The 27,402-nt window shown below is 39.5% G+C and overlaps 1 protein-coding gene across 7 annotated transcripts in view; it reads left to right on the top strand.

Annotated features, from left to right (window-relative positions):
* The window catches only part of rerea (arginine-glutamic acid dipeptide (RE) repeats a), a 195,263-nt gene that overhangs the window by 110,486 nt on the left and 57,375 nt on the right, over positions 1-27,402 (top strand). For all 7 annotated transcript variants that reach the window (XM_051097329.1, XM_051097330.1, XM_051097331.1 and 4 more), the window contains exon 3: positions 1,575-1,645. In XM_051097329.1, the coding sequence (XP_050953286.1) occupies positions 1,575-1,645 (71 nt within the window). The remainder of the gene's footprint in view (positions 1-1,574; positions 1,646-27,402) is intronic.

The raw sequence follows: 27,402 nt of genomic DNA, 5'->3' as shown, positions 1-27,402 counted from the left end.
GTGCATTCCAGTTCAAGACAGTTAGGGTATGTCGAAAAACTCCCATCTCATTTTCTCCTCTAACTTTGAAATCATCCTACATCGCTGCAGAAGTACCGACCCAGTGTTTACAAAGTGAACGTGCAAAGATGATCAAATGCCCTTAGAAATGAGATGGGAGTTTTTCCACATACCCTAACTGTCGTGAACCGGAATACACAGAGTTCACGCAGAGCTAGACAAGACGAGTGTTTGAAGTTGAAAAGTTTTTTTTTTTTTCTCCCTTCTCCCTCGGCTGGGATCATTTAGAGTCCTTTGAAGCTGCATTAATACTGCATTTTGGCACCATAGAAATATTTTCCTCAAAAAACAATTTCTTTATGACTAAGGAAAGACATGAACATCTTGGATGACAAGGGGGTGAGTACATCTGTACATTTTTGTTCTGGATTAAACTACTCCTTTAACTAGTCAGCTGGTTAACATTATATAATAGACCGACCGGACAGTCTAGAAGATGTTATCTGAGAAGGAAAGTTATTTCAGATGTGATTTGAATTTGGCAGATGTCCTTTAAAGTACACATGGTCAGTTTTGATTTCACGTTGCCTTGAAACCCCAGCAACCCCAGTCACCTCATCTCAAACTGAACGGCGCACGTCTAGGTGACACAAATACCGACTTGGTTGCCGGTGCAAAATGGATTTGTAGTGTGAAATAGCAGTGTAATGTAATGAGTGTTTTGAATGGAGCGGTGGCTGGCACCTCGGAGTCTGACAGAGGGTGATCCAAGCAGCCGAGCACAGCCCTCTTTGTGTTCTCAACACATTTGAACTATCAAAGAATGCTTGTCTTCAAACTGGAGGCTCATTCTTCTGTGTAAATAAGATTCTTATCTAGCAAACAGCTCCCAACACTCCCTTTCTTTCAAAAAGACATCGTTTTTTTCTTTCCCCCCCACATAACTCGCAATAATTTTGATGTCGGTACAGCGCGGAACTGAAGTATTTTCCATTTCAAGAGCGCCTCAGATTGTCTCTCTGCGGAGAAGCGGGTGGAACAAGAGGGTGATCTTTTCATCCCCCGCACTCTACAAATGTTTGGCAGATTGACCGCAGAGGAAGGAAGTATGTGTGCGTGTATGTGCGTCTACTTAGCTGAAGCTGCTTTGCTCTTGTCGGGGCTGTGCAGTGCGAATGTTTTTGTTAAGAAGACGAAGGTTCGTGACCTTGCCATACCACCAGTCACTTTTAATTTAAACAGAGAGCCTCTGCTCAGCTTTTTAGTGTACGTTTTGCATCATATCAGCTTCACGTTGTCTCCCGTGTTCGTTTATCGCGTTTTCTCCGCTGCCATCACATAATTGTGTTGGAACAATACCGACCTTCTTTCTCGGACGCCCCTTGATGTTTGTTCTGGAAAGAGCGGGCTGTCCTGCATCCAAAAGCCCTTTAATCCTATTACTCACATTCCAGTTGTGTTTTACAAAGCGAGACTGATTTTGTGCGGGTTTGAGAAATTAAGATAATTGAGATCGTCTTATCTGACGGTCACGATGATGTTAGTAACACTCTCGTTTGTCATCTCCTTCACAGATTGTGTGTACATAGAGAGCCGACGGCCGAACACGCCCTACTTCATCTGTAGCATTCAGGACTTCAAGCTGGTGAGTTGACTTGGCATTTCCTTCCAGATCAAGGCTTCCTCTCCGCCAGCCTTTATGTAACCGTCTTGCCATTGTGTTATCTTTTTCTATACGTTCAAAGCAGGATCAGACATGAGGGATTGATGTGGGTAATTGCCTTGATTCACTTCAGTGCAGTGAAATGGCCACTTGCAATCGATGTCCAGAAACAGTGTTGGAAATTAAGTTTCATACCTTTGGATTTTCCTGTACGCTTGTTTAACAGGCTTATGGGTGTTTTTTTGGAAATGAAACGTGCTGACAGTTCTACTTTTAATGCCGGTGTTTTTAACTCTATAGGAAAATCAGCCTGCAACACACTGAGATTTACAAGTTTAATTAGCTTGTGTGAAGCGGAGCACCAGATATTCTCTACAAAGCCTCGTCTAGCTCGCACATGTTTACGTTGTAGCGCCAGCTTGGTTTTACATGCCGTTAATTGATCAATTAAAAAAAAAAGCGAGAGAAAGGGAAAGAAAACTCCTGTTGCGGATCGTAGTTCTCGCCACTTGATCCGCTCCTCGCCGACGCTTTTTTTATATAGATTATTAATCAGCTACTTAAAAAGCTTGAATCTTCAAAGGACACGTTGATCAGAGAGCAAAACCACCTCAGATTCATTCCACTTTATTAGGCCAATAAATTTCCCTGATTTATTTCCTCCAGCAGCCGTAGACAGCTGCGTTTTTTTTTTTTTTTTTTTTTTTTTTTTCTCCCTTCCATGGCTGCCACATTCGATGGTTGCTATGTTGAGATATCGTTATGTCACAAGCAAATAAGCACATTATGGCTTTTCTGATGGCTACTTCCCCACAGCAGGAGACAATTAGCCGAGAGGTCCTTCATCCCCCTCCTATAGAGTGTGTTGAGGAAGACCCATGAGGCTTTGTTAATGGTACTGAACAGCTAAGGTGCTGATGGGAGGGGGGTGGACACAGGGCAGCCACAGGAGCTGAAGTGAGGGGGGGGTAGTTTGGGGCTGGCTGGATGAGTGAGAAGGATGTTTAGAGGAAGGGAGGGTAGGTAGGGGAGTGCGTGCCAGAGCCCGGGCATCCAAGCGGCCTGTAATCGGATTGCTCTGAAGAGTGCTGAGGGCAGCAGAATCCTGCTCTTGCCAAGAATAACATATAGTATGTTTCGTGATTATCTTCATCTTGATTAAGTGCAGATCTGGGGGTCTTTGTCCGAAGGCTGTAAATGTCACAGGAGAAGACAAGGCTTCAATGGCTCTGTTTTCTATCGTGTACCACCGTAATCCATCTAATTAGTCAGTGCTCATTCATGTTGTTGGCTGTGAAGTGGATTGGATAGCATTTGCTATGTGATTATGGTGCGTTCGCACCAAATATTTGAATCGCGTTACTTGTTCTAGATTACTCGCAGGATGTTTTTTCGCATTGCTTGCTCCAAAAAAATATAAAAACAAACATTTTTTCTCATACAACCAGATGTGTCAAAACAGATTTGTCAGTAGGGTCTTTACTGATTGGCTTTTGCGCTCAAGTTAACAGTGTGTCAACTTGCGCGGAAGATTGAGGCGAATATCATGTGTTTGTGGTAAATGTGTCGCCCAAGTTGAGTCATTGGCGTCTATTGCCATCTTGATATGTAATCTACTCACACAAATAATTAAATTCGCTTTTGATGTCCACACACCATTAGGCATGGGTCACGATGGACAACTAGTCAGTTGTCATATTGTTGGCTAATCGATTAGTGAGGTCGACTAGCATTTTAATTAATAGTGAATATCTAATATAGTATGTGATTATATGATGATGATGATGATGATGCATGGTTGGATGGATGGAAAAAAGATGGCTAGATAGAAAAAGGATTATATTTTTAATATATAATATATTTTTATATTATATAAAACAGTTTAAAACTTGTTTATAAAACAAAATCTAAAAAACTAACGTGTATTTATATATTAATATTTAATTTATATAATATCAAATATAATATAATATAATATAATATAATATAATATAATATAATATAATATAATGTAGTTATATTATATTATATTATTAAATCCATTTTATTTTTTCCTACATTGTTTTATTTTTTCCAAATTTAGTTTTTCCCCCATTTAATTTTTCTGGATGTAATGGTTACATTTTTATTAATAAAAAATCATTAAATTAATTAAACTAATTAAAATTATGAAACCTAAAAAATGTACTTTAATTTATTAATTTACGTTTTGTTACCAAATTCAGTGTTTTGGCATGTTAATTATTTAAATGCATGAAACAAGTTTCATTTAATCTTACAATAGCATATATATATATATATATATATATATATATATATATATATATATATATATATATATATTATTTAAGTTATTTAAGTTCATTAATGAAAATGGAACATTTTTTGGCAAATAAAAGGGGGTTACTATAAAAATTTAAATAGAAGAAATACTGTATGATTGGTTCTTAAAAAATAAGGTTTTGATAATTTTGGTAGTAGTATTATGTATATTCTACTAAACCGCATGTTTGCACCATTCAACACAGAGAAACACACAGAACATGCAGGATTCATATTTAAATAGTATTTTCGCAGCATAATATTTACAAATACTAGTCCATATCGTGATTTGATTTAAGTGTACTGACCTTCTTTTGATTAATTGATCCGAACTTTGTTGAATTCCGTGACATTTCACGTTATATGGTAAATTCAGTTTTTATAACTGGATTTTGTGATTCTGTCTTTTTGTTTTTATTAATTGAGTCAATTAGTTGTTTAGGCAATGCAATCAAATACTTTTAAAAATGTCATTTTGCACTTTCCTATTAAGTGCACTGCTTTTTTTCCCCAACATGTAGAATATGTTTCATAGCTGTGGCATTGTTCAGCTCATCTGAAACAAGTGTAATGGACGTGCTGCTACAGCTCAGATGCTCACCTCTGAACGCCGGCTGTCACCCCTCTCCCCTTAATTGGGAAGCGAGCATCTGTCCACTGAAATGGTGGAAAAACCTTGAGGTCAATTGCCCTGACCCCACTCACCCCCCTCATTGACATCCCTTCTCATGCATTCTCTCCCTTTCTTTCTTAGCTTTTAACGCCGGCTTGATTCATTCACTCGTATTGAGCAGGGCAGAACGGAATAGCGGTAGCCATAACGGTAAATGAGGATATCGGAAAGGTTCCAGCATTAGCGGATTTACAGAGTGGTTCTACATAATAAAGTGAATTCATTACATGCGTAACGATCATGGCTCTCTAGAGGACAGGTTTGAGCCGTATTTTCGCTAGCGTGCTTTTTGAGAGCTTCTGTTTCATGCGGCGTCACGTGAGCCTCTCTCTCAGCGACCCTCTTCTGCCGCGAGGTGAGGAAATTGCCTCGCTTCTGGCAAAATAACCTCATTAATATGGTTCTCCTCTAGTCTTAAGGGTTGAACAACGTCACCCTGTGTACTTTATCTAATGACCTGGGAATCCAGTTAGCACCGCAGAGAAAACCTGCATGCTGCAATCAATCCCTCCGCCCACTTTGAGCGATGAGATCTCTGTGTGTGTGTGTGTGTGTGTGTCTGGCCGGTGTGTATGTTGACGTGCACACATTCGCAGATCTTCACACTGTCACAGAGATGTTTCCGCCCTTCACTCCGTCCAAATTAGACCGTTAATTGACACGCTTTTCACTCAACCTTTTCCTTTTCCCCCTCAATCATATTCATATTCTGAATGAGCCTCCTGCTTAAACGAGCTTAAAGATGTACAAAGACAGGTGCCTCCACCCTTGTTTGTGAGTGCACACAGTCACCCCTATCTCACACACACACTGTGATTAAGGCACAGCTGACTGAGCTTCCCTCAGCTTGTGTAAACACTGCTGTGGTAAAGACAGAATAAAAGAGATTAGTGGAGGAAAAAACGGGTGGGAATATATGAGTTGCTGCCGTATGTATCTCTTCTGTCCGTCTCACCATCTCATACACAAGCCCCGCCTTTCATATTAGCATATTAGAATGATTTCTGAAGGATCATGTGACACTTAAGACCAAAGTAGTAGTAGTGGAGTTTTATACCTTTCATGTCATTAGGTCATTTACAATGCTTCATTCTTGATTTTTTTCCCAGATATTCCTACACCTTTTTGCTTCGAATCAGTTTATATTGTTATGATTTATTTTAGAGCTGGTTGGTTTGTTTTATGCTTTACAGTTTGCTGTATTGAAGAGTCTTTTGAGATCCATACGTGACCTTGGACCACAAAACCAGTCTTAAGTAGCACGGGTGTATTTGCAGCAATAGCCAAAAATACATTGTATGGGTCAAAATTGTCAATTTTATCATTAGGATATTAATTAAAAATAATGTTTCATGAAGATATTTCGTAAATTTCCTACCGTAAATGTATCTCAACTTCATTTTTGATTAGTAATATGCATTGCAAAGAACTTGACAAGGACTAAGACAAAATTTGGACAAATTTGGAGGCGATTTTCTCAATATTTTGGGATTTTCACAATCAGATTCTAGATTTTAAACTAGTTGTATCTGCCAAATATTGTACTATCCTGACAAACCATACATCAATGGATGGCTTATTTGTGACCCTGGACCACAAAACCACTCATAAGGGTCAGTTTATTTTATTATAGATTTATACATAATCTGAATGCTCAATAAATTAGATTTCCATTGACGTATGGTTTGTTAGGAAATCTAGAATCTGAGGGTGCCAAAAAAATCTAAATATTGAGAAAATAACCTTTAAAGTTGTCCAAATAATGTTCTTAGCAATGCATATTACTAATTCAAAATTTATTTTTGATATATTTACAATAGAAAATTTACAAAATAACTTCATGGAACATGATCTTTACTTAATATCCTAATGATTTTTGTCGTAAAATAATAATAATAAATAATTTTGACCCATACGATGTATTGTTGGCTATTGCTACAAATGCACTCGTGCTATTTACGACTGGTTTTGTGGTCCAGGGTCACATTTATTCAGCTTTCAGCTGATGTATAAATCTCAATTTCAAAAAATTGCCCCTTATGACTGGTTTTGTGGTCCGTGTAGAGAAAATGAAATATGAGACGTAGAGAAAATGAAACACTTCCAGGTCTGATGATGAAAAAGTGTGTGGTCACTGTTATAGCTGGATTGTTTTTACTGTTTTTTTTTTTTTTTAGCTAAACCTGCAAAATTGATGGTACTTGCGTCAGATTTTATTGCTGTTTTAAAATATATTCAAATGCAGTCCTAAGTCATTTCGAAGATTTATGTCTTTCTCTCAAGTAGAAAGGAGCTGTGCTTGTATCTCCTACAATACAGGTGTGATAATGGGCCGCTGTTAGCCGAGCACCATTTTGTGTGTCTAAAAGGCAGCAGTGCATACTGATTTCAAGGACACGGACAGCTTCTGTATATTTATTTTACGGCCTCAGCCCATTAGTGGCACGCATAAGACGTACGCTGTATTAATGTGACACGTTCAGTTAAGTATCTGTTGCTAATAGGAAAAGCAGCTATGCGGCGAGTCCCGTTGACACTCTATTGGCTGGAAACGGAGCCTTGAGACGTTGTTGGCTTTGAGGAGAAGAGGTGAGACGGGAAGAGAAAGATCTCTCAGGGGTTGCTGAGACACAAAGACAATTCAGCAGCGAATCGATCATAAACAGCAGAAGCCTTTATCCTCGAGTCAATCACAGTCTCCAGCTCTCCCCTCTTTGTCTCTGCCTGCCTCCCTCACTTGTTCCTCCTGTTAATTTGGGCTGGCTGCATATGCCCGATGACTGACACTGTTGTTGTCGGTGTGTGTTGCCGTGGCACCCTTCCCCCATCCCCGTGGCTAAACTAATTTGCTGATATTGGCCAGCTCAGCTGCAGCACAGCGCTGCCTCTAATGGAGTGATTGCTGCTTGCCTCTGGGGGCTCGGCCGCAGGCAGAAATGCCCTGCTCTTCTCGCTGTATTGGTGCTTATGGACATTTAATTAGGTGTGATGTACAATACAATTATCAAAAAGAACTCATGATTTTCAATGATGCACAGCAGCGGGACGGGGCAGGAAGAAAGGTTGTTCTTTGCTGGGTTTCCATCTGAATGTTTTAAATGCAGGTTTTTGCTTGAGTTTTTGCTCGTCATTTACTCACCTGCGTGTAGTTCAGAAACCTGCATGACTGTCTTTCTTTTGTAGAGCATAAGATATTTTTTTAAAAAGTCAGTAAGGTCTGATGTTTTAGACCTAGGGCACTATGAAATTGGTTTTATTTTTTCCCAAATTCTGTGTTGTTTCTGTTTTTAAGAAAAAAAAGAATGTCTAATTAATTGAAATCATGACGTACACAATTTAACCACAGTTTAAGGCCTGTGAAATGCGTTTTTTTTTTTTGTTTTTGTACTTAATTTTTTTTTTTTAACCAAATTGAGTTTTCCTTCCGTTTTAATTTTTGTAGACTGTTTTAATGATTAAATTAAAAATATGAATCAAAAAGCATGTCTTATTAATTGAAATCATGAAAATCACAATTTAACTGCAGTTAAAGACTTGTGAAATACGTGTTTTTCTCAAATTAAGTTGTCTTTTGTTGTTGTTGGGGGTTTTTTGTTTGTTTTTTAACCTGGTTTGTTTTCCTTTCATTTAAATTTTTAGTTTAGTTTAGTTTTAATGATTAAATTAAAAATATTATTATTATATGTCTAATTAATTAAAATCGTGAGACTTACACAATTTAACCGCAGTTTAATGTTTTCATAAAATTTTAATAATCAAACACATCTCTAAATAATTGATTTTATAAAAATAATAATAATAAAGTTTTTTTTCTGGTAAATATTTTTTTCTGATTAATTTTTCTTAAAGAATAATATTTTAATATTTCATTTTTTGTAATAGTAGTATACTATATTTCTGTCACAGTTTCTAAAAGTTAAACTGAACTTTTATTTAGACAGGTTGCTGTAAAGACCTTTAAGTTTCTGTTTGTACATAATATGATGATTTTTTTTTTTTTTTCCCAAAATTTGTCAAATTCTGAGATATTTTGTACATACATTAAATTCCTTTTTTACGACTGGATTCCACAGTCCCATCCGCATTTTCCGCATTGTGGAAATCACTGGGCCATACAGATTCCATTGACGTCCATTGAATAAAGAAAGTCAGTGCAGTCTTAAAAATATTTTGTGTGATGCAGGTGAAAAAGTCATACAGGTTTGGAACAACATGAGGGTGTCAAGGATAGTTTTCATCCGTTTTCTCAACTGTCCATTGAAAAAACTTAAATGGAAGCACTTCACATGTGCATAAAACACAAGTATGCATAAAGTACATACTTCAGGGTTCAGGCTGAGGTAGATTTTCCTGTGTAAATAAAAATCTTTTCTTTTTACATAGTTTTCACATATTTTGACCATTTGGATGTCTGTTTCTGATATTTCTGCACAATGCTACAATGTGTTTTGTTGCATTTTTCAAAGTGCAACTTTTGGATAGAAACCCAACCATTAACACCCAACAGCTTATTATTCAAACATGTTGAGGGTGTTTTTATGTGTGCCATATAAGTATGAGATTGTGAAAATTCGGGGAAGTCTTGACGTGACAGATTTCTGCGGCATTAGAACCCCCGTCTTTCACAGTCCCATACATCACCCGCCTCTACGTGTTTATTTTTAGCTGCTCATTTGATTTATGCTCAGTTATCGTAGCACTATCAGCTCTGTTTAACACATTGTACCATTTTAAAATCCATTTTACAGATTTCCCCCATCAAATCTGAAAATGTGAAAACTCCACTTTCGTCTGTCAGCCAGCTAGAGCACCATTATTCCCCACACTGTTTGCTCGTCGAGCCGAGCTATACATAGACCCCTAATGATTCACTTGAAACAATAGCTCAGCGGATGGCAAGGACGCCGCAATCTGAACTGGCCCTGCATTGACCCACGCTCCTGCGCTCTAGCTGTGAAATGGCAATTAACACAGACTATTGATTATTGGCAGTGCGGATATTGTTGATTAGGGCGTGCGGTTGGAGTGTTTGATAAGCCCAATGCCAACCCTCCCTAATGCACTGGATCCTGCGTTCATGGGATGCAAATAAACTCCCAGTGTAATTCACTCCTGATGGTTTTTGGGCTTATCTCTGCGCCCTCAAAAGCTAATGATTCAAAGCCTTAATTAAAACGCTTTCATGAAGATGCAAATATATGTGCATACACGCATGAATGATCATAAAAGTGGGTTTATGAAGAGATGCGTGTGCGCAATGCCCTCGTGCATATTTCTCCAACCCGGATGCCCGCTCGCCACGAAAAATGAGTGTTAACGCTTAGTCTAGGAATATGCATATAGGAAATAGATTGAACAAGCTTTATAACATTAAAGAGATGGTTCACTCATATTGTTTCAATTCTTGGAACATGAGGGTGAGTAAATGATAACAGTATTTTAATTTTTGCATGAACTATCCCTTTGAAAGTAATGATGGCCTGTGTCTCTATTAAATGCCCTCTGCAGCACTGATTAAATCCTCATCCGGACCGGAGGTGGGAGGCGCGTAGGTTGCCTCATCAGTCCGAGAGCCGCTTCCGTGCACACGTACTCCCCCATCAGGATCCCCTCCTCACCCCCCCACAAGCTCCAGCATTTTGAAATGCAATTATGGATCAGTGAGCAGCGCCATCAGTCGCAGTTCTTGTTAATATTTATTGAGCGGAGCGGCAGCCGCTGCCATCTTTACATCAGGGAGCCTGCAGTCATTAAGAGACGCTGTGTGGACAGGGGTGGCTTTGCGTTTTCTATCTCTCCCAGCGTTACACTTGACGCGTTCAACCCTCCCCCTGCCCGTCACTCCTCTGCCTGCTCAGCCGCTGAAAATGAGCTGGCGCATTTGCATGTATAAATATGTAAAGGTGCGTTTCTCACAAGTGGCCCCCAGGTTTTTGTTGTGCCGTTATTGTGTGCGGCTCTCGAAAAACGCCTCTGGCAGCAGCGGGCTCTGCCGGCAGCTAGAGAGCCGGCGCGCCGACGCTGCGCCTCTGCTCGGGAGCGTGTGATTGAAATATCCCTGCTTGCACTTTGTCTGCAGGGTAGCGTGTTTAGAGTAGGGCAGGAATACAGAGCGGCTACAGGTTTAGCTGTGAGGGAGCCGTGTAGGAGGGGGAGCGCTTTTTGTCAAGCAAGCAGGATGACATCACGCAATGCTAAATTCAGCAGCAGCAGTAGCAACATGCTAAAACATGCGTTTTCCCCAATGGACGTTTGGAATTAATTGGGGGGCCTGTAATGGTAGTCAAATAGTCATCTTTTTATTTCCTAGCTTATTTTTTTAAGCGAATTATGTTTTTTGTGAGTTGGCTTTTCATTGTTCTGATGTTGCACCCACCCTGAATTATTCATCGGTGTGGTTTATTTCGGCAAACCTGACTGTAAAGCCCTTTAAGCGTCGGCCCTGTGTAAGTAAATCTGCTGTGAAATGCTGCAACTTAATGGCCGTTTTGATTAATGTTCTTGAATGAAGTGTGGGGCTCTTCTTCTTTTTTTCGCCCTCCCTCCTGTACACTTGAAATTCCACTAAAGGAAGCATTAATGCTGTTGGTGGTAATGACATTAGGTACTTAGCACTGTGCAAAATACACATAGCCCATGCTGCACTGCTTCCAAATGGGCATCTCTCCAAAACCAATTGAAGCCCTGTTTGTGTCTGTTTGTTTTCAGGTGCTTTAATACAACAACAACAACAACAAAAATTTCTATTTCATTTCCAAAATTAAGCTATTTAGGCAAACCAACAAATTCAAATCGATATGTAATTGAGAGTTCACAATAATAATTTGACAAGTCAAAACCAATAACAGCAAAGGGGAAAACTTATTTTATTTAAAGTGTTTTTGTTTGTTAATAATGATATTTGATCTAGTCTGTTAGGCTGTATTAAGTGAAAACCTGAAAAAAAAAAAAATATATATATATATATATATATATATAAATAAATAAATAAATAAATTATTCATTTTATTATTATTAATATTGTTCTTTTTTTAATTTTATTTTTCCTATTAATATTATGGCTGGGCAATGTTTATCCATCTATCTATCTATCTATCTATCTATCTATCTATCTGTTTTTCACCGTTTGTATCCATTAATTCAAACTTAATGCCACAATTTTATTTTTTAGAAATCAAGGAATCATGGTTTCAAATAGAAATATTAACAAATGTTGGAATTACACACTTTGACAATATGCCAGTGATAACAGTAATAAAAAAAAACCGATTCAACCACATGTTGGCGCACATGATTAACCACTCACATGTGGCGTGCTCATATTGCTAGTTGCCATTCACACAGAATGCGCTTTTGTGTTGACAAAGATGCAACGCGGGCAGTGGAATAGCAAAAACATGCAAGATGGAAGTAACCTTCTTTAAACTTGAGCACCATGTTTTTATAATGCCGTTTCATGCGTGAGAGCTGCAAAAGATGTGAGTGCAACTGTCAAACGTGTTCATGTTTACATAGAAAAACAATGGAAAAGCAGCGCAATCTAATAAAAAAACTTGTGAAGAACCACTAATGTATGTCTGATAGTTCATGTTTACATTATGGTGACAGACTGAAAGCTGTTGTTTATCGTTTTTACAGAATATTTATAGTTAGTCTACTAGTCTACTAGTGTTTTACCTTCAGTCATTTTGAATGTTTTTAAAGCATTTTCCTCATTATTTCTGAATGTATATGTAAAAGACAAATTTGTACAAGATCCTGTCTGCAAAGATATTTAACAAGTGATTTAACATTTACATCATGCTGACAACTTAATGCGTTTCGCACTTGGAATAGAATTTTCTTTAACTAGCTAAAAGATCAAGTAAAAAATATCAAGAATTTTCCTGTTTGTTGTTTTTTTTGTTTTTTTTGTTTTTTTTTTTCTAGAACACACCTCCCTCTCTCTCTCCTTCTCTCCCCCTTATACCTTTAACAGCTCTGTGCTTTCAGTAAATGCTACTATGGAAACCAGCTGTGTGGCCGGGGGGAAAGAAAGAGGCATAGAGGGAGGAGGAAGAGCCAAGAACAAGGGGTAAAATCAAAATGGAGGTGTGTGGGGTCAACAATGGGGTATGGGGTGGTGATTACATTGCCAGATGGAGCAGGGAGAACCGCGAGGCTGGAGATAACATTTTCATAAGACACCTGAAAGCGCAATCAATAGCAGATCCTTGACGGGCGAGACTAAATTATTAAACAGAGCCTTTCTCGCCACGTTTCATTATCGCGGCTTTCCCTTCCCGGACTGCCGCGGCTGCTTTGCTGGTGGCGGGGCGGGTATTTGTCAAGTATTTTTATGCATTAGAAATCATTTGGGTCTCGGAGGAACGGCTATGTTAATTTCGCTCTCCTCATCTCGGATTGCCGGAATCTGCCGCAGAGACACAATGCCGTTTTTTGGCACATCACAGGCAAATTCCCTCTTCTGATGTCTTCACTAGCATCTGAAGCTGGGAACGCTGAGCCCTGGCATTCAACCCAACTGTTTCATCTTAAAAAAGGAAAGGCAGGCTTCTCTATCTCGTCCGCTTTGATGTCAAAGAGGGAAAAAAATGACAAAGATACCAACACGAAGGGAATGTTTACACTTTCCCAAACACACCGTGATAAAACAACTATTGCGCTGATGTAATCCTCAGCATTTTAATTACAACTGTAAATTGGGCTTGATGTTTTCCCATTTGTTTTCTTCCTCTCACAACCGTTATAGATGAAATTGAAATTTTTTCCCCCCAAAACCAAACAACACTATCATTTTTATTCCCTAGTTGGATTTCCTGTTCTCGTTAACTAAAACACTGTAATTGATATTTGCCTCAAAGTAATTTGCTTCACGTTTCGTATTAGCCAAGTGCGTTACGCAGTCTTTGCACGGCCAATATTTATTGCAACAATCCTGTTCTCCAAACACATGTGCTTGGCCTGGCTGCCGTGTAATTGGATCCTCCCTTCCCGACACGACTAGCGGTCTTCTCTCTCTCTCTCTGACTCGCAGCACCTTACGCCGCTTCCTTCTCATCTGTCTCTTTTCCTCTCCTTTTCTTCCCCGCCTTTCTAGAGTGTCTCGGCACTGCTTCTCAGTTCACCGAGTGTAATTTCCAGCTTGTCCAAAGTGTGACATGCCAATAAAAAAAGCTGTGGAAGTGAAGATTTACAGTGGTATCGAGTTCACATGCTTCCATCGGGTGGCTCTCTCCATTAAAGAACACATGTTGCAAATTAGCTCTCGTTGAAGAAGAAGAAAAAACTCTGGAGGGAGAGAGTGGGAGGGCGCTCTGGCCTGGGGAGGATGGGAAATATAAGGCGCTAGAAAATTCCACTGCCCTCCATCTTCACGCCCCTTCCCATTTTCTTTCTGTATGCATTCTCCCTCTCGCTTTATCACAGTGGTTTCAAATGTGTGTGTTTTCTGCTTGTAGTGTTTGCTTGAATGCTTGAAAGGTGATTTTTAGCGTCGTTTTATGTTGCTGTTTTACCTGTAGGCTAATTGTCGTACGTCTCAGGCATGTTTCAGAGCTTGTTTTGGTGCAGGGGGCTTGCTGTGAAACATTGAGGCTGATGAAGAGCCCCGTCGGCATGAATGGAAGACAGTATTTAGGCGTGGTAGTTTATATTAAGCACATTAACATACAAAGATACAACTGAGCTACAGCCAGGAGCGTTTCCTCTGAGGAGGCAAGTGAGGCAGTGTCTTCTCAAAAAACTGGTTGAGAAAATTCATAATACGAAAAAAGTAACAAAACGTTTAAATCACTTGTTTTTCTAAAGTAAAACTGTCCAACAACAACACCAGCAGGTAAAGTTACAGCAGGAGGCCGTGTCTCCCCTGAGCCCATTGAGTTTTAACAGTCTCCCTAAAGTGTGTGGTGAGATTGTTGGTGGGTAATTGAGAGTGAATGGGGGAAAGTCATGAGAGATGTCATGTCATATCGTGATATGATTGGGTTTGACTGGTTATGATCGGCTTTAAGTGGTTCATGTGATAAATCCCGGCTCTTGTGTTTCTAAAAAAAAAAATGCTGGGTTAAAAACTATTGCCTCGCATTTCACTCGTAGCTGAAAGATGCTGTGACTTACTCAGTGACCTGCTCATAAACACACAGTACTGACATTAGAGAACATATTTTAACGTTAAATTAAATTAAATTCAGTATTATAACGAATAAAATCAATTTATGTTATGCAAGGCAAAAGGGATTTCCATCATGTGAAAGGACCGCTGCTGATGCAGCTGACTGGCATCCCAATCTTTAATAGCCCATTAACAATGACCCGGCAGCTTAGTTACAAAAAAACTTCCCAGCATCTGGGTAAAAAATATTGAAAATCACCCAGTAAAATGACCCAACAAGCTGAACCCATTGCTTGGGTTAAAAAAATAACCCAGCATTTTTAGAGTGCAAAAAAACTACCCGGCGCCTGGGTAAAAATGTTGAAAACAACCCAATAAATTGACCCAGCAGCTTGAACCCAGCATTTGTGTTAAAAAAGCAACCCAGCATTTTTTAGAGTGCAGAAAAACTACCTAGCACCTGGGTAACAATGTTAAAAACAACCCAATAAATTGACCCAGCAGCCTGAACCCAGCATTTGGGTTTAAAAAACAACAACCCAGCATTTTTTTTTTTTAGAGTGCAGAAAAACTGCCCAGCACCTGGGTAAAAATGTTAAAAACAACCCAATAAATTGACCCAGCAGCCTGAACTTAGACAAAAAAAAAAAATAACCCAGCATTTTTTGAAAGTGTAAGTTTATTATGAAAAAGAACAGTGTTGCCAGCTTGTAGACAAACTAGTTACTCCATGAAAAAATTCATGGTTGGAAAGTTTTGCCTTTGCGCCCTACAATATGAGTGAGTACACTATACTGTACTACACTATATGATGAAATGATACTGTACACATACAGTACTTTGTGCTTTAGTTTTAACTGCACATTTCCCAGAGGTCATGCCCCTTTGCTGGCTCTTTGTCCCACAGCTGAACCCACAAGGGCCTCATTCTCCAAATCTGGATGTTTGTCAAAATTAATTCACAAATCAATTGCGGCGCATTCCAGCAGGAGCGAGATACCAGAGCAGCCAGATCCGAATTCCTATCATGAACGGAATATTTTATTCGCTTTCTTCTGTTTTTCTCTTCACCGTCTCCCTCATGCCAGCACGAAGTTCATAAATAGCGCTTGATGCTGCAGCCGTGTGCTGAGACCAGTCTCATCTGCGCTCTGGAAAGAACAATGCGGAGTGCAATGAAGCGCTCTGGCTCTCTCAGCCTCTAACCTTGGGCTATTGAACTTAACATCCCATTTATAGATTGCCGTTATGCCTCAGCCATTTGTAGCAGAATAGCTCTTTATAGCTTTAAGAAAAAGTAATGAGATAGAGAGAGAAAGAGCACCTGATCATTTTCTGCACACTTACATGTTGAGAATGTTTGTTTTCTTTTTTCTTTCTCCATTTCTTTCTGTGAAAAGACTCTGCCGCTGCCTGGTGGTGTTGATAAATGTGCGCCTGTAGGCATGCTCCAAGACGAGGCCATGCTCTCCATTTATAATGTCCTCCGTGCACTGGACACACATGTCCGAGGCTGATCCATGCTGTCTGGGAGATGCACAAAACTCTTCCCTACCGCTAAAGATGAAATGGGCTGATTTAATGTGTAGACCTGCCTGGAAGGTGATATGGAGTGTGTGTGTATGTGAGTAGAAGAGACAGATTAAGACCCCAGTCTGTCTGTGTGTGTGTTTTCCTGGTGTGACACATATGCTCTCCGACGTTCCCAGTGTCACTCAGAAATACGTTAGCTGCACAGCAGCATGATGCTCCGACAGAATATCCGTCCTCAGTTTGGCTTTCACAGGTGAAGTGTTTTTTTCCTGGCGCTTTGGTCTTGAACTGTCGGTTCCTCTGGCCTGAGGTTGGTCACGTGTTAGGAAATGCCAAGCATAATGTAAGATCTGGATCAGTTGCAATTTTCTCAATATTTAGATATGCACTTTCTCTGTTCACATTATAAAAACTGGTAAAAACAAAAATTAAAACAGTGAAATTTCTATTAGTAATTCCAATAATTTTAAATTGCTATAATGTTTCTTTGTTAAAACAGACATGGTTGACTAAGCGTTTTTTTATTCAGTGACCATAATCGCAAACAAAATAGTTGAGATCTTGAGGCTGAATGACACTTATTTAAACTGAACATCTCAAATGGAGTTCGATAAACTCCATCTTACATTTTTGTCGGTGTGTTCAGATCATTGTAGGTGTTTGCATAATAAAGAACGAGTGCGTGGTTGTCAGATTGCAAAAAATAAGCAAAACACTGGGCAGAAAATGTATCCTTTTAACAGAGAAGCTCTGATTTGGGGATTTGAGCTGTTCATTTCTGGCAACCGCATACAGCAGTCCACAATAATATTTAGTTGTCTTTTTTTATATATATGTAGTTTTTATTTTAAAAATACATTTTAGTCTCATATTTTATCATCAACATTATTGCATGTGGATATTGTTTATTGACATTATTGTCATCTCCTTTTAGCCACTCTGTAACTTTAATGAAACTAACACTAATATAGAGAAAAGCCAGGTCAGTGACGTTGGTAGTTGCCCAAATTTAAAATCTTGTATTTCAAGAATTTATTTTCAAAATGGACTGAAACGTATTTTGGATTTTTGACAATTCACAGTCTGGTCAAAACTGTTTCTGTATGGCACTGTATGAGATACGGAGTTAAATCACGGACTAGTTTTGATGTTGTCTTACAGTGTATTGCGTTATGGAATGTGTATAGCCATGGCATGTATTGCATTATAAAATATTTGGCAACAGTCCTGTTAATTTGGATCAGTTTCTGTATATGACGATACACAAGTGTTTTTTTTTCATTATTATAATCATAGACAAAAAAACAGTGTAAATACTGAGATAAATTGCTTATTGGAGGCAGTTGATATGGCCGTCTGAGAGAGAGATTAGTTAATTCAGTCGCCTACAGTGGTAAACTGCTGTCGTTTTGATGCAACGGCTTTTAAATATTTTTGAAATCTTGCTATTTTTTTTCCCTTACCGTTTTCCTTTCCAAGGTCGGTTCAGAGTGATAGTGGCATAGACGCCTTTGTGACATCTCTGTGCAACACATCATCCAAGCAGGTTCAGAGCGCAGAGGAGGCCTCTATCTCTGTGTGTGTGTTTGTGCGTGCGTGTGTGTGTGTGTGTGTGTCACACTAAAGCAAAGGCAGAGCTCATGGTGCTGTATAAAGGCCAATTGATTATAGGCACCGCTGGGGCAGCAGGACAGGCTGATGGTGGAGTGTTTGAAGAACCGAGGTGCTGGCCAACATCTCAGAAGCCGGGAAACCCTCGCTGAGATGTTCTGAGCAGCGGGCCAATTTAGTATTTAAAAGGTGAGCTCTCTTTTAGCGGCATGGGAAGTTGAAAGGGCTGGAGCTGGCGGCCCAGCTTGCATCGGCATGGAAAGGCTGGCCGCTACAGCTGCCTGCCCGCTGTAATTAAGTGTGAACTGTTTGCCGCCACAAATGGCATTTAAATGCCAAGTGGTAGCCAGAGCATGCGTAATATCAAGGGTTTATGGCTTCAACCTTGCCTTTTCTCTTTTTTTTTTTTAAACTCCCTTTCCCACCACGCCTGGATGGAAGAAAGGGATTTAGTGTATATAAAGGTTTACACAGGAGAAGGAGAATATGGAGAGCAGTGAGTGGAAGTGGTTTGCGCTCTGCAGTCTCTCGTGATCGGGGGCATCGACACACTGTAACGATCTTAAGCCGCCGCTGTCAAACTGCTCTCACAGACAGCCATTAGAGAACTGTGTGTGGGAGGTTGACATTTAAGCATGAAAATTTAAAGAATTACAGGCAAGACGTGAGAATTATATCATGCGGTCGCACATATTCTTGGCGAATATAGTCTTTATATTCTACAACGTGACCGAGTTATACACTGTGGCATACAAATCATGCCAGTCACCATATTTAATATCACGTCATGCAGTTCATGCGGTAAAAGCAGGCTATGACAGCTTTTGACATACTTAATTTTTTAAAGTTGTTGCTGTTATTTCAGGTTGAGTGAGATCTTTTACTTGGTTTACCTTGCAGAATCTGCAAAATGTTAATTATTTTACCAAAATAAGAGGGATGGTACAAAATGCATGTTATTTATTTTTTTTATTTAGTACTGATCTGAATAAGATATTTCATGTAAAAGACGTTTATAAATAGTCCACAAGAGAAAATAATAGTTGAATTTATAAAAATGACCCCGTTTAAAAGTTTGCGTACTCTTGATTTTTAATACTTTGTTACCTACATGAACCACAGCTGTTTTGTTTTGGGTTTTTTTTAGTGATAGTTTATCCTGAACAGTTCCCGCTGTTCCTCAGAAAAATCCTTCAGGTCCCACAAATTCTTTGGTTTTTCTGCATTTTTATGTATTTGAACCCTTTCCAGCATTGACTATGATTTTTGAGATCATCTTTTCACACTGAGGATAACTGAGGGACTCATATGCAACTATTACGAAAGCTTCAAACACTCACTGATGCTCTTGAAGGAGAAACAATGCATTAAGGGGGGTGAAAACTTAAATTTAACTTATTTTGTCTTCTGGGAAACATTTAAGTATCTTCTGTAGCTTCTGAAGGGCAGTATTAAATGAAGAAAATTTGATATTTAGGCAAAATAAGAAAACTGTACACATCTTCATTTGGTTCAAAAGTTTTCACCCCCTGGCACTTACTGCATTGTTTTTTCTTCTGAAGCAACAATGAGCATTTGAGCCTTCTGTAATAGTTGTATATGAGTCCCTCAGTTGTCCTCAGTGTGAAAAGATGGATATTAAAATCATACAGTCATTGCTGGAAAGCGTTCAAATAAAAAAAAAAACCTAAGAATTTGTGGGACCTGAAGGATTTTTCTGTTCAGGACAAATAATGGACCAGTTTTATAAATTCAACTCATATTTTTTCTTGTGGACTACATGTAAATGTGTTTTATGTGGAATATCTTATTCAGGTCAGTACTAAATAAAAAATAACATGCATTTTTGTATGATCCCTCTTATTTTGCTAAAATAATTAACATTTTGCAGATTCTGCAAGGTGTATGAAAACTTTTGACCTCAACTGTACAAACCATTATAGCTCCATAATGTGATGGACTGTAGTGAGTGAAACATGATAAAATAAAGGGGTAAAACTTGAATGTTTATTGGAAATTGATTAAATTGTAAAAAGTGGTTATGTGAAATAGTACAGGGAGACTTGAAGCACTTTAGGTAAAACAATATACAAGCCTTTTCTTGATTCTCTGAATAGAAAGTTTAAAAAAGACATTATTCAAAATAGAAACCTTTTGTAACATTACAGATGTCATTATTGTCACTTTTGATCAATTTGTCCTTTTCTGAAATAGTATTTAGCATGCTCTACCTACATGTGCATGCTTGGAAATATGGTAAAAAGGAAGTATTTGCATATTTTACACTATAAAATGAGGGTTTTTTTTCCTACCTCATGTGTCAACCACCTGTGTTTGAGTGCATACTTTTTTTTTTTCGTGGAAATCGCACAGAAATGCTGGTGTAATTAGAGAGCAGCAGAGCTGTATTGTGGAATTATGGGTAATGGCAGTGCTGGTGCATTAGGGTAGAGTGTGAGCTGTTAGATCAGGCTCATTGTGGAGAGACTGAGCTGGATTAGATGAGTGATCAGAATGAGAATTTCTGACTCAGTGCTGCTTTCCTGATAGCTCCCCTAGAATGCAGGCTAAAATTGTTGCAAAAGTAAGATGGGTAATAAGAAAAACAGCAGAAACCCATGCCCACTGGCTGTCACTGAACCCAATGAGCACAAGAGAGCAGGAGCCTCTCTCCTTGTGGAGCGCTTCGACGTGGGGCTTGACAGCGTGTAATCACTCACACACACCCTTCGTGTTCGTTGCATGTGTGTTTGTTTGCTTCTAGGAGAGCCGGCTGGTCAATACTTCAGGGCTGCAATCAGGGGAGGCTCTGCAATCAATATCATCACAGTGGGCTGGAAAATGTCCTCCGTGCACACAGCACTCTACACAGCCAGAGAAAGGGAGGACGGGAAAAAAAAAAAAAATACGGCAAGAAAGAAAACAAATGCAGGGAGGGGCAGTGCAAATGGTTGTAAATCTCAGCAGGCTTGCAAACAAACAGTGCTTTTCAGTCATCATACATAAAACGGCTCTGATAGCGCTTTATCACCTCGCCGACGCTCCCTCTCTCTCCGCAACTGGCTGTTCAAGGCTGTCAATCATCCTGCTAGAAGCTGGTTGGATGGTATGTGAGTGGGCGGGCCTCGTGCAAAAGGCTGGAGGGATAATTTACCGACCACTGCACTAATGATGCTGAGCTGGGTGCCATCAATAACCACACACACACACATTCATAGACTGAAGACCACATTGAGCTGTCAGCCTCACTTTGCGTCGTCCTTCATCTCGGCAGACGTTAACGCACGCAGACGTTTCTTTTCTTCTTTTCGTTCTAATCTAGTCCGGTGGCGCGTCTTCTGCGCTGGCTCGATTTGACATTAGTTCGGCGGTGGAGGCCGATGCCTCGCTCTGCCAATTGAGATATCAGTTTACTCCGAGTGTACTACGGTACTTGATGAAAATGTCAAATGGCTGATGTCTCTGCAGCCCTCCCCCGACCATATGCTCACATTTTAGCGCATGGGAAATCGTCTACGTGGTTACACGCCTGCTTCAGTGTGTGTGTGCGCCCGCTGCCGCCCATTACATCTAATTAGATTGACCTCAGCTCTTATCTGGCAGGACTGTGTAGGCACTCTATAACAAAGAACTGACTTGGTGGCTGCTGGTAGAGGTGCGTGTGTGTGTGTGTGTGTAGTAAGGGTTGAAATACAGCTGAAAGATGGCATGCTGGGAGTGCAACCGTGGGCTGAGCGTCAGCCGTGACCCTTGAACTCCAGCTGCCTGTGTTCTCCTCATCCCTGCGCGAGATATTCATCTCCTCTTCTCCTTGACGCAGAGTCAAAGCCTGCATGCCAGACTCGACAAGGAGATCCGCATTGTTTCCTGGAAATGGTGCGCATGCGCGCAACCTCGTGTGTGTTTGTACGTGGAGCGCGTGTGTAATTAAAGAGGACGGAGGGATTGGAGGAGGCAGATGATCTCTCCTCATGCCTGTAGTGCAGGGCTCCTGTGGCAGATTGACAGTCTGGAGCACAGATAAGCAGCTTCCTGTGGCGCTCCTCTTTATTTCTCTCCCTCCGCCCCGTAGGGAGCTGTTTCAGCTGCGCGCACATGCTCATTAAAATCTAAACATATAGGGAATGAGGCTGCGTGTGCGGCTGTCTGTCTACATGAGGAAGTGCGTTGTCATTCAGATGTATGTCCGGAATCTGTGTCGTGTTTGTGCGAGCGGTGATTTCTCGGCCACCGGGTACCGTGCCGCCTGTCGAGCCAGAGGGCGGGGCTCCAGCTGGCACGTCGCAGGCCGGTTAGTTTACCGTCTGTCCAGCTCCCCGACTCATCCTAAGGACCTCATGCCACGGTGCTCCTAGATCGTTGAACGCCTGCCCACCTCTTAGGACGCGTGAGCTGGATCAGTATGCGGATCCGTCCCTTTGCCAGCCCGTGTAATGCTTTGGCTGCTTTATGCGACAGATATTAGAAGCTAAATATTTGCAGAGGTTGATGTTTGAAAGGAAACCCAGCGTGGGGGTACGCTGGGTGAAAGGGAGTGTGTGATGAATCACAAGTGAGGGTGGGAATTGTGCTCTTGTCCTGCCTTGATTTTTCTTCTTCCACTAGAGTGTACTTGGTAGAGACTACTTCCTGCTGAGTATCATTGTCAAGCAGTCAGGACTTGTAAGGATCAGCATTTTTCCTCGGCTTTCTCTCTGCCTTCAGTTTTAAAAATGATAGCTTTGTTTTAAATTTAGTGAGGTATATTGCTATCTACTGTCTGTTATTAAAAGACAATGTATCTATGAAACAAGCGTTTCATTTTCTTTTCTTTTTTTTTTTTTTTTTTTTTTTTTTTTTTTTTTTAAGCAAATATCTTTTCACGCAGTTAAATTAATCATACTTTTTTGCCTTTTTCAGTTAATGTTATAAAACTATCCGTATCAGTTAAACCGTTGCGTCGCAAAATGATTCACTGTTTCGAAGCGCTCCAGTTGGATCATATATCACAAATTATTTGATTCAAATCGGGACTTCAAATCGTGCATCATGAATCATTTGATTTAGATCGGGACTTCGGAGCAGGTTCACAGATCATTTGACTTAGATCTGCTGATCGTGATTCATTTGATTCAGATTGGGAGTTTGGTGTGGGTTTGCGAATCATTTGATTTAGTTTGGGACTTCGGAGCGCGTATCATAAATCATTCATCTTTTTTATTTTTTTTCCTTAAACTGTGGAAAACATCAAAGCGTGAGTGAGATCTCTAATTGAAGTCCTTGAAAGTTAAAAAAGCAGTGCTTAAATCCTTAAAAGTCTTTGAATTTCATTTTACAGTATCTGAACGAACTGTTTGTTTTAGAATAAAGCAATAAGCCCCAAGAAGCCGTGCTTTACAGTGAATTTATAACCGCTAAGGGGTGTTGTTAGGCATGATGTGAAGCGGAGTGCCTAAAATCCCCTTAGCTGTTTTAAATTCACTGTAAGCCACGGCTTCTTGGGGCTTATTGCTTTTATAAAATGGTTATTCCATTTACGTAGTAAGGTCTCTCAAAATAAAACTGAGCAATTAAAGTGTAATGATACATGAACAATGTAGTTCCTTAGAAATGGTTGTGGTTGCAACAAAGTGGTTGCCGAGCAACACACAGACGTAAACAAAGGTGTTTGTGGAGTAATTTACAACAGCTTTGAAATACAGCACAACCAATCAGAATCAAGGACCGAAACAATTTGTTTAATAACAGCTGTTATAGCAAGATGTGCTTATGAGATGCCTTAAAGGGACATTTCAGCCAAAAATTATTCCTCACCCTCATGTCATTCCAAACATGTTTGATGTTACACTACAAGCAAAGTTGAAATCTTTTTAAAAAGTACCTTTTTTCTCCATATAATGAAAGGAAATGTCTTTTAATGTTGTTTTGGGCCCCGTTAACTTTCATTCTGTAGATAAACGGTTCTTTAATTCTTAAACATGTCATGTTTGTGCTTCACAGACATTAAAGTGACTAAATAATGAGAGAATTGTAATTTTTAGGTAAACTATTTCTTTAAAGTTTAACCTAGGTAGACAGCACACTAGGTTTTAGAACCTAGCTAGAGTTTTTATAAATATTTCCATCAGCTGCAGTTAGTCGAGTCAGCAGGGGAGATGGCGGAGTTAAATCAGTCTCTTTCTCTTTCGCACATAAACCCAAACAGCTTCACTTATGTACAAAACCCACTCTTGTACTTGCTCCACGAGCGCCGAGCCACATGCGCACCAGCCAGTGAAAGGTGAACGCTGTAATCAGCCCAATCAAATAATCAGAACCCAAGTGAGTCAGCGACGCAATTAGAGCCAGAGCAGAACAAAGAGCATTGTGTCAGAGTACAGCAGCGAGGAAGGGTTTGCGCAGCGTCTGTTACCACAAGCCGCTTTCCCTGCATCAGCTTGGCTCGCTCCAGCCCGAACACACTGATCGATTAGCCGTGGCTTAACCAAGACTTCTCATTTCCTGCCTTCCATTACCGCGCTCCATCACACCCGGCACTGCTCAGCGGCCCATGCTGCAGCCTCAATGCTGGGATTAACCAGGCAGCCAGGCACGGTTCACATTTAAACACATGCATGGCGTGTTTTTCCTCTCTCTCTGTTTTCTGTAGCCTAACATAAAGGCCCCACAGCTTGTGTTTCATTCATACGTCAGTCTCGTAAACACGCTATTTCTTCATTTACCTCGTGCTGCAGCCATTGCCTGTGGTTCAGCCCTTTTCACCCCACCATGATCCTGTCTGTGTTTATCTATGAATGCATGGCTGCTCCCCTCCCCGGCGAGTGAAACGACCCAGTCATTAGGCCACACTAACAAGGCAGCGCATTGTCTCTCTCTCTCTGCTTCCATTCAGGAAGTGCAGAGACATGAGCGGGGACTCGAGGCTAAACCGAGCCCGCTACTTGTGCGACTGATCCGCCGTCGTTCTCTCTTACAGATTTCGGGACTGGATAAGCTCACAGGCTCATGTGTTTTGCCTTTGTGCTCAAATGTTTTGAGATGTTTCACATTTCTGGGAGGCTGTACGCCAGGCTTGTGCTCTTGTAGTACATTATCTCACCGGCCGTGTGACAAGGTTGTGTCAGAGAGCTGTAGAATTATGGAGTAACTCTATACTACGACGGTGACCATTGAGGTCAGGAACACAGATCTGGCGTCCCCTGAGCTCGCAGGCATTCTCCTCTAAGTCGCACTGCTCCAGTCCATAAATCTACACTGTCAGCAGCCATTTAGGGCTGGCACAGGCAGGTTTTAGATAAGATGTTACCCAAGACGAAGGAAGAGGTCAAATCAAAAACTCTGCAAGAGCAAATGGATTAGCAGTCTTTCAATTGGTTGCTGAAACTTGGTCCTAATTGCTTATATACTGCTTATATAATACTTTATTATTATTATCATTTATTGTGGCAACAATTTACAGTAAGGTTCATTAGTTAACTACATTAGGTAACATGAAGTAAGTATGAAAAATACTTCTACAGCACTCATTAATCTTAATGTTAATTTCAGCACTTGCTAAAGCATTATTAAAATCACAAGTTGTTTACTAACATTAATTCACTGTAAACTAACATGAACAATGAACAACTATTTTTATTAACATTAACAAAGATTAATAAATTGTGTAATGTATTGTTCATTGTTTTGTTCATGTTAGTTAATACATTAATGTTAACAACACCTTACTGTAAAGTGTTACCATCATCATCACCTTAATTTATTTTAATATTTATTAATGTTATTAAAATTATTTTTTAACCTAATTTACCCTGTTACATTAAATAATCTATAATTTATATATAGTTAAATTTTATTGTAATTACAGATTATAATATATTATCTTTTTTAACATTTTATCATATTTACATTATAGTCAAACTCTAAAATTATCAGCAATATATGTCATCATTATATAATACATTATCATCTTAATTAATTTTTAATATTATTTAACTGAATTTACACTGTTACTATGTTAAATAAAACATAAATACATAATTTTAATTTTAAAAAAATGAAATTGGGTTACTATATGTATTTTTAGTGTAATTTTAAATATTTTAATATTACTTGTACCATAAAATATATTGTTGTTATATTTTTACCATTTTATTATTATTTACATTGTAGTAAAACTCAAAAATGGTCAGCTATTTATTCAATTATCTGCTAGCTATATATATATATAATTTCATTATTACATTAATATTACATATCTATCATAAAATACATTGTACATATCTTTTAAACTTTTTTTTTTTTATATATTTACATTAGAATAAAACTAAAATTCTTAGTCAGTAAGCAGACCAAAATTAAGTTCACTAAGCCAATTCATTGATTTTAAAAGCGAGTTTGTGAGCCTTTTTGACCACTTAATTAAAAGAACCTGATCATCAGAGTCATTTATGAATCAGACAGTTTGCTTTTTTTTTTTTTTTTTTTTGAGTGCTGTCAGTGGCGACTACACAATAGAAAGGCGTGATGTCTATTTATTGTGTTTGATGTGACTGGATACCGCAGAATAATACAATCACATTCAATTCAGCCTGCAAATTCACATCGCGGGTAGAATATGATTTATTTTGTCTGGGCGCTGTCAGTTGAGCAACGGCATTGAAAGCTTGTGTGTGTGTGTACTGCAAAGCTTTCTAATTCGGCCTGTTATCGATAGCTGTATTCAGAGCTCTTCATTTCCTGCTATTGTCTGGATTGCTCAAAAACAACCACAACTGAGGGGAAAAGAAAGAGTAGTCTGTATTTAGCTATTTTAGAAACTATGTGGGTATCTTATCAGTCTGCTCACATGCTTCACAGATTGTTTCTTACAGATAGCAGCATTCATTTTTATGATGCATTGTTTTGTTTAAACATTTTGAAAGAATGTCTCTGGTTTAGTTTGCGTCTTTTAATGTCTCCCACAACAAAACATTGTAAGAACAATAGACCTGTACCATCAGTGCCGCCTCGTGAAGGAAAATGTGTTTCTCCTTCAGAGCAATACAATAACAACCTTTTAAATATTAACGTCGTCTTTCCACCCATTGTTTGCCTGGAGACTGCTGTCAATCACGTCTCAGGAAACACCCCCTCCTTTCATGTCCAGCCCCCCAGCATTCAGGCAGTAACTGAAGTGTTTGAGTACCAGGTGGGGGGTTGAGTGAGGGGAAAAAACTGTTTTGAAAGAGGAAAAGGGGGGAAGGGATATGAGCCGGTCACACCTGCTGTGTGTAGCAACCCAACACACGCTGTGATACACATCACAGCCACTGCCTCTTCATATCAAACACACCTGACGTGATATCGCCCAACGGCCGGCTACAGGAAATAGCCTTCGAGATCAAGAATCAGGGCGAGGAAATAGAGAGGAGGAGATTATGTGAAGTGCAGAGAGTCGAGTGTTTTAAGCGCTGCTGTGTTTTGGAGGCTGCTGTAATGGATGCTGCAGTAGCAGGGAGATCTTAATTA

Source organism: Labeo rohita, chromosome 23 (genome assembly GCF_022985175.1).
Source record: "Labeo rohita strain BAU-BD-2019 chromosome 23, IGBB_LRoh.1.0, whole genome shotgun sequence".
NCBI classification, from domain to species: domain Eukaryota; kingdom Metazoa; phylum Chordata; class Actinopteri; order Cypriniformes; family Cyprinidae; genus Labeo; species Labeo rohita.
The sequence above is the reverse complement of the archived record's forward strand: the minus strand, read 5'-3'. Positions and strand labels throughout refer to the sequence as shown.